Source organism: Etheostoma spectabile, unplaced genomic scaffold, assembly GCF_008692095.1.
Source record: "Etheostoma spectabile isolate EspeVRDwgs_2016 unplaced genomic scaffold, UIUC_Espe_1.0 scaffold00004845, whole genome shotgun sequence".
Taxonomy (NCBI): domain Eukaryota; kingdom Metazoa; phylum Chordata; class Actinopteri; order Perciformes; family Percidae; genus Etheostoma; species Etheostoma spectabile.
This window is the reverse complement of record NW_022603200.1, coordinates 15,832-23,353: the sequence shown is the minus strand read 5'-3', so window position 1 is coordinate 23,353 and position 7,522 is coordinate 15,832. Positions and strand designations below refer to the sequence as shown.

The 7,522-nt window shown below is 41.3% G+C and overlaps 1 protein-coding gene across 1 annotated transcript; it reads left to right on the top strand.

Moving 5' to 3' along the window:
- Positions 1-3,112: 3,112 nt before the first annotated feature.
- On the top strand, positions 3,113-7,141 carry LOC116677316 (germ cell-specific gene 1-like protein; the record flags this gene model as incomplete). Its single annotated transcript, XM_032507879.1, has 2 exons — positions 3,113-3,272; positions 5,946-7,141. Coding segments are annotated over 2 exons (536 nt in total), but the record flags the coding sequence as incomplete, so codon positions are not given.
- Positions 7,142-7,522: the final 381 nt, after the last annotated feature.

Genomic DNA, 7,522 nt, shown 5'->3' with positions numbered 1-7,522 from the left:
CGTACTGTCCGGTAATATGGGACGCTGATGAGACGCTTCAACCTTTTAACCCCCATGGTGTACGGGTCAATTGACCCGTTTCCTACATCAATGTTCTTTTTAATCCCCAAAATAACATGATTGATTCCACATGACGCTCTTGGCAAGTACAAATCTCTACTTTCATTCATTTGGGGGTGTCTTATTCAATTTTATCTTTATTTGAAAATAAATGAATGGTTGAAATAGTAATGAGTAAAAGTTGACATATTCCAGTCTGTGTGATTATCTATCAACAGACATTCCTTAATTTTAGTCTAAATAATTCAACATTAGGGATGTTCCTATAATGAGGTTATGACCGTAAATTCCAAAGATAACTGTAAAACTAAAGTAATAAGTTAGTGTTACATAGTGTTGAAACATCAAAAAAGTGAAAAAATTGAAAAAAGCGTCAAAAGTGTTGGACAAAAACGAAAGAAAAAGTTCAAAATGTTGATAAAAAGCGTCAATAAAAGTGTTGATTTTTAATTTTGACGGGAAGACAACATGAGGGTTAAGACTATTTCTTCGTTGACTTTTCCATGCACCTTAGGAAGAGGGGACGTTGCGCAGGAAAGACAGACATCACATTCCTCTAACACATTCAGAGGTGCCCTGAGGATAAGCAGGGGGACTGATGCAGATTTGTAAGAGGCCGTCCAGGGTCAGAGGTATCCTCTGGAAGCCTTCGCTGTGTAGGATTGTCGGATTTTTTCTCCCAACTCATGTTAAACCTCTTACACAAGAAGTGGCTCTGTGTCCCCAAGTTGCACACTGCTCTCCTTTTCCTCCGGCCAAATGACCCCTGATTATTTTAAAAGCACATCTACAGGCCTCACGCCGCTCCTATTCTATACTCATCCCGCGCGAGCGATAGATCTGAAATCCATTCTTAATGACATGTCAGTCAGGAGAGACATGTTTGCAGATCTGCAAATAAGATTATTAATAGCTCAAATAAAATGAGGCTCCGGACCGGTCAGCTGGAGTAGAGGACTAGAGGTGGAAGGGGGGGGGGGGGGGGGGGGTTCACACTTTGCCTGCAACGAGAGCTGAATATCAAAAGGAGAAAAAATTATTTAAATCAGGGTTGTGACTCTGTGATTGGCCTTGCCATTGTTTAACAATTCTGATGGTTTAGCAGGAAGGTGACCGCCTCCAGCAGCTGATTGGAGGGCAGAGCATTGATAAGAGTGAGATCTTCCTGAAAGGATTTACGCAGAGATACATTTCGATCAGGAGAGACTAGTTGCAGACATGCAACAGTTAATCTTGGTTAATATTGCTAAGGTAATAATTACAAGACTCTGTAAAGTGAGGATGTGATTAATAGCAGCAGTGTCAGTAGGTCAAGGAACAGTATACACTAGACTGATTTATAATATGATCAAAAAGTGTTACAAAGATAAATTATAATAGAAAATAATAGGTTATGTTATGAAACAGTATAAACTATTAACTTAATAAAGTAGGATATACTCGTAAGATCATAATGTAATTTTACTGTTGATTTGGACATACACATTTGTGCTAAAAGCTATATTGTTGACAAAATGTATACAGCCGAACGCACAGTAAAGTAGATGGAGCTTGTACACACACACACAACACACACATACACACACACACACACCACACACAACACACACCTTACAGTTTCTCATCAGGGTGTCAAGGTTGTGGAGAAAGGATCTTCTCTTTATGGTAAAGTCTAAAATCTGGAGCAGCTGAGTTTTATTTACGATGCCACACACACATACACACACACACACACCCACACACACACACACACACACACACACACACACACACACACACACACACACACACACACACACACACACACATACACACACACACACACACACACACAGATTACAAACACAGACACGTGGCTCTTACCCATCACCACACTTCCACTAGACACACACACACACACACCAAAAGGTTGTGATGTATAGCATTGTCATTGTGGCTTTTTTGATTCGCCGTGTGTTGATGAGGATTGTATCCCAGCTCTAATTGATTGGGTGTCTCACGTTAAATCAATTGGTTCTGTTTAATGACTAATTATCATGGTAACATGTGTTCTGATTTATTACTTATATGTCGAGCTGCAGCTCAGAGGCAAAGTGATTTACCGTTGTTTTGTTGATGGTGATTATCACAGTAGATTATGTGCTTGCGCTGAGGGTTAGTGTTGTTATGTAAGGTCGAGGAAACACACTGAGGATGTAGCTGCACTTTTTTAGAGCCTTGAGACTAATTGCATTCAAAAGTGTAAGGTGTGTGAGAGGAAAAGGTCATAAAGTCCTTCATACTCTGGGAAGAAAAAGTATCTACAGCACCAGTTATGGAAATCCAGTTTTTAGTTTTTTTAAATTAGTTTTAATTGAAAAGAGGTCATTTTGATCTGATGGCTCATCAACTTGGATCATGAAAATTCCTAACATTCTGTGGCAGTTCATTCTCTAGTTGTACAGTCTCATTTCATTTAACCATGAAAAAGACTTGTTTGTTTTTTAAGTCCCAATATTACAAATGTATCTTACTGGGCTTCAAAAAAAAACACAACAGCATTGGTTTTTAACCAGCCATCACCTTCTAAGGTGGGAAATAGCAATTACAAAACTTAACAGTGAGTATGCATAAACACAAGTCTACAGTCATGCAGATATAATTTTAACCATCTCAGTTTAGCGTGTTACCAAGCTAACGTTTATCAAACTATCAGTCCAGCTGAGGCTGCTGGGGATGTCATTACTTCTGCAGCTATTTACTCATAAATCAAACGGACGCCTTACAATGTTGACCTGATGGTTGGCTAGATGAAAAATCAGAGGATCAGCAAAGTAACAGTTCATCCTCTGGGAACATGAATATCTGTACTAAATATCATGTATTTCCATTCAATAACGATGAGAGAGACACAAAGACGCGTCCACGAGTTGAAATTGTTTCAACTTGAGTGAAAAATTTGCTTGTTTTCCAGTACTTATGATACTGCTTCATAGATGTCCTTTATTTATAATAAACATGGGATGTTGTTTGACACAGAGTGTGTGTGTGTGTGTGTGTGTGTGTGTGTGTGTGTGTGTGTGTGTGTGTGTGTGTGTGTGTGTGTGTGTGTGTTTTGCAGGTCTTCTCGGTATGGTGGCCCACATGATGTACACTCAGGTGTTCCAGATCACAGTTAGTCTGGGTCCTGAAGACTGGAGGCCTCACAGCTGGGACTACGGCTGGTCCTTCTGGTTAGTCCAAGCACACATAACACACACACACACACACCACACACACACAAAACACACCACACACACACACACAGGTGGATACACAGCTCCAGCATCCCCCTGTGAATCGTGTGTTCAGGATGTTGCTGCGGGCGTGCTGCTGCTGTGGTGGAGCTGTAGGGGTGTGTTGGCAGGTACACAGGGAGCGACGCAGCTGCTGTTTCTGGGATAATTAGCCAGACAAGACGCACCTTGACCTCCACTGCTATCTGCGTGAAGGTAAAGCCAAGCGGCTGCAGCTGCTGTCTGAGCTCCTTTTGCTCATTTGTGGATCAAGGACAAAGAAGAACACGGAGCACTTTAGGACTTTTTGATCCGTGCAAGCTACTAAACAGACTTTGTTTTCTGTACTGCTGTTTCCAAGGTTACTGCTTGTTACTGTTCTCCCTAATAATAACCATATTTAGTTACTGTATATAGCAGTCAGCATTACACGTGGATTATAATAAGCCACAGTAAACATGAAAGACAGAAAACTGTAAAAAGTAACGAACAGGGATTTTAGGATGAGAAAATACGAATAAAACGTGACGACAGAAAACGGGAAATATCTTGAACGTGAAAGGTGATTTTCTCTGTCAGTCATTCAAGTGCTCATTTAATTTAACACCACGAGGGAGCCGTTCAAGATCGTTAAAGTGGAATAAAATTAGAAAGAATGAGGAATTTCTACCGGAGCAGGAGGCCAATAAGCTCCTTCAGGATGAATAAAGAGTATAAATGTGTTCTGTGCTGAGAGAGTGATGTTCTGTTTAAAGCTCTATAGAAACAGACCTTAGCTTCATTTACAGCCTCAGACAGCTGGCATACTCTATAACTCTATAATGAATGGGCAATCAGTCCAACATATTTACTTCACTGTTTGGTTGAGTGTCATTGACAATCTTTACGTGCACAAAATATTCCTTATTTAAAAAGGGGGGTGTGGCCTTGACCAACTGCAGACTTTGCTCGTTTGAAAGCCATGATGTCTCTCTCTCATGGGTGGGCCAAATTCTCTGGGCAGGCAAAGCAGACAAAGGGGAGGTAACCTTGCTCCTTATGACCTCATAAGTGGCAAGATTCCAGATTGGCCCATCTGAGCTTTCATGTTCTCAAAGGCAGAGCAGGATACCCAGGGCTCGGTTTACACCTATCACCATTTCTAGCCACTGGGGGACCATAGGACGGCTGGGGGAACGCATATTAATGTTAAAAACCTCATAAAGTGACATTTTTATGCCATGGGACCTTTAAAGTTTTCCACCAGTGGCAAATAAGGGTTTTAAGATAAGATAAGATCTATTTATTGATCCCCAGGTGGGATATTTGGTGTCTATCTTCTATCCATCTAACAATTTGTAAAGTAAGATATCTTAACAACTACTGGCCATATTATAATGGACGTTTGTGTGAATATATGATCCCACAGATAGCTCTAAAGCTGTAAGTAGTACGCTGTCCTTCAGACTGGGAAACACAACCATTACTTAAACAAAAATGCAAAAGTAAGTGGAAATTGGGACTTACCAGAAAAACACACAGTACATATTCATATTCAGGATCCCCAGCGGATGATTTCCAATGATTTTAGTAACCCCTCACCTTTTATCTAGCACCACCATCAGGCCAAAATGTACGCTCACACAATAAATATCAAAATCAGGCAGCAATGATATGTTATAATTTATCCTGATCTCACATAATTCTGTGAAATGAACACGGCCCCTTAACTCAAAATCTTGTACGGAATCAACAAAAACTCTGTGATAGGCCCACGAAGAAGGGGACACGGGACAACAACGGGATGGTTGGGTTTAGGAAACGACGAAGAAAGGGACACGGGACAACAACGGGATGGTTGGGTTTAGGAAACGAAGAAAGGGACACGGGACAACAACGGGATGGTTGGGTTTAGGAAAAGAAGAAGGGGACAGTTGGGTTTAGTAAAAGAAGAAAATGATGTTAGGGTTTATTAAAAGAAGAACGGGACAAGAGTCCCCTGTGTTGTTTGACCCTTCCACCACCCCAATCATCCCCCTACACGTATTATCTGGTTTTCATACTACTGGCTACCATAGTCACTCTTAATGCTAGCTCATCTTCTTATTGACTTTACAGTGGTGTTGGTGGCCACACAGAATTTTCACACATTCCGTGCCACCACCACGTGATGCGGTGTTAACAGTTCGTGGTCATTTCACAGAATTCTGTGAGACCAGGCTGTACAATTTATTCTTAGGGGAACATGAAAATCCAGTGTCCAGTACATTTCACTCAAAACCATAAATGCCAACCTCATGTTGGCCCAAGACAAAAAGTCAGAGGATCATCAAAGTCATCAGGATTTTATCGTCTGTGTACCATATACGTCTGTACAAAATATTATACCAATTATTACCATAAGTGCCATGATATTTTACTGATGAAGTTCAAATGTTGACATGCTGATGGTAAAAAACAAAACAGAAACATTAGGAGATCACCAAAGTTATCAGTATTATCTTGGGGAACATGAGGATCTGTCCCAGACATTTCAGTCTGGACCAAAATGAACCTCCATTGAGCCACACCACTAGCATGGCTAAATTATGTCAGTATGAGTAGATTAATTCACTGATTCTTCTTCTTCCCTCCCTGTGTCTCTCCAACCAGCATGGCCTGGGGTTCCTTCACTTGCTGCATGGCTGCCTCCGTCACCACCCTCAACTCCTACACCAAGACAGTGATCGAGTTCAGACACAAACGCAAGCTGTTCGAGCAGGGCCTGCGCGAGGAGCAGAACTACCTGGACCAGGAAGCGTTCCACTACTTCCGGGACCACTCCCTCCAGTCCATCTCCAGCACTGTGGAGGTCTATCCCGGCCACGGCGGAACCAGAACCACCGGGCTCATCGTTGGGGGACCGAGTCCCGGTCCAGGACCGGGTCGTGGTCCAGGTCCTGGTCCCGGAAGGGGCAAGATGAAAGCCCCGTCAGCAACGATAGACCTGGGGGAGAACACAGACTCGCTGGGAGAGGAGCAGTGCTGAGCGATCTACGGGAACGTGAGGGTTGTGTGGGATGACGGGGAAAACTGCTCCTTTGGGTCTAAACTAGGCCAAGGGTTCTGCCATCGAATGAGAAAGCACAGCAGTCCTTATTTTCAGTTTGAACAAGATTATTAACTCTTCAAGAAGAGACAAAGTCAGTGGAATAAATAAAATTAGACGGATGTGTTCTTTATATATTAATGGAAAGTCAATATAAAGTGTGATAAACGGACCGAGATCTTTGACTTTGAGAATTAAGATTCTTCAAGGACCGAAAGCAGGTGTTCTCTAGTTAATTTCGAGGTGCTATGTGTAGTATTTCAACATTGGTTTTGTCAATTTTGATAAATTAAAGTGGGCCAATGTAACAGTGCCAAGAACAATGGTGAATGCTGAAGAGTAACAGTAGCACTACTACTACTACTAATAATAATAATAATAATAAGTCACACAGGAATACCTACCTTAGGTTGGCTAACATTACCTACTACAAGCTACTGGTCATACCAGACCAAGTAAGACTGAATGTAGCAGAAAAACACCTAGAAGAACTGAACTAAGTTAGGGTGTGTTTTATTGCCTATTAATTAAATGCTTTATTTGTAAAGCAAGGAATATGTTTTTTCACTGATATATTTTGGACAGCGTAGATTACAACTATAGCCCGTTTTACACATGCACTGCAATCCCGAAGATATCCACTCATTACCCAGAGGAGCTGCACGTGAAAACGCAAATGTTTGAATCAGTTGGGCCGGACATTAAACAGACTTTACCCTGCCAGCAGCCTAGCATAAGGTGACCAGATTTCTCAGACAAAATCCGGGGACATTTCAGCTCTGAAGCATATTACCTCCAAAAGAAGTAATGTTTTTATTTTTGTAAAACTTAAAACGGGGACACTAGACCTAGAGCTGTTCTTATTAGGGGCTGAGCCCCCCCCCAAGGTATGATCCTAGACCCACCCCTGCTGCTACTTCCTACTCCACTCCACTACACCTCAAGATAGAAAGTCCTAATATTTCAAGATAAAAAATCCATCCTTATACTTCAAGATAAAAAGTCCTAGTATTTCAAGATAGAAAGTCTTAATATTTCAAAATAGAAAGTCCTAATAGTCCTAATATTTCAAGATAGGAAGTCCTAATATTTCAAGATAGAAAGTCCTTATAGTCCTAATATTTCAAGATAGAAAGTCTCA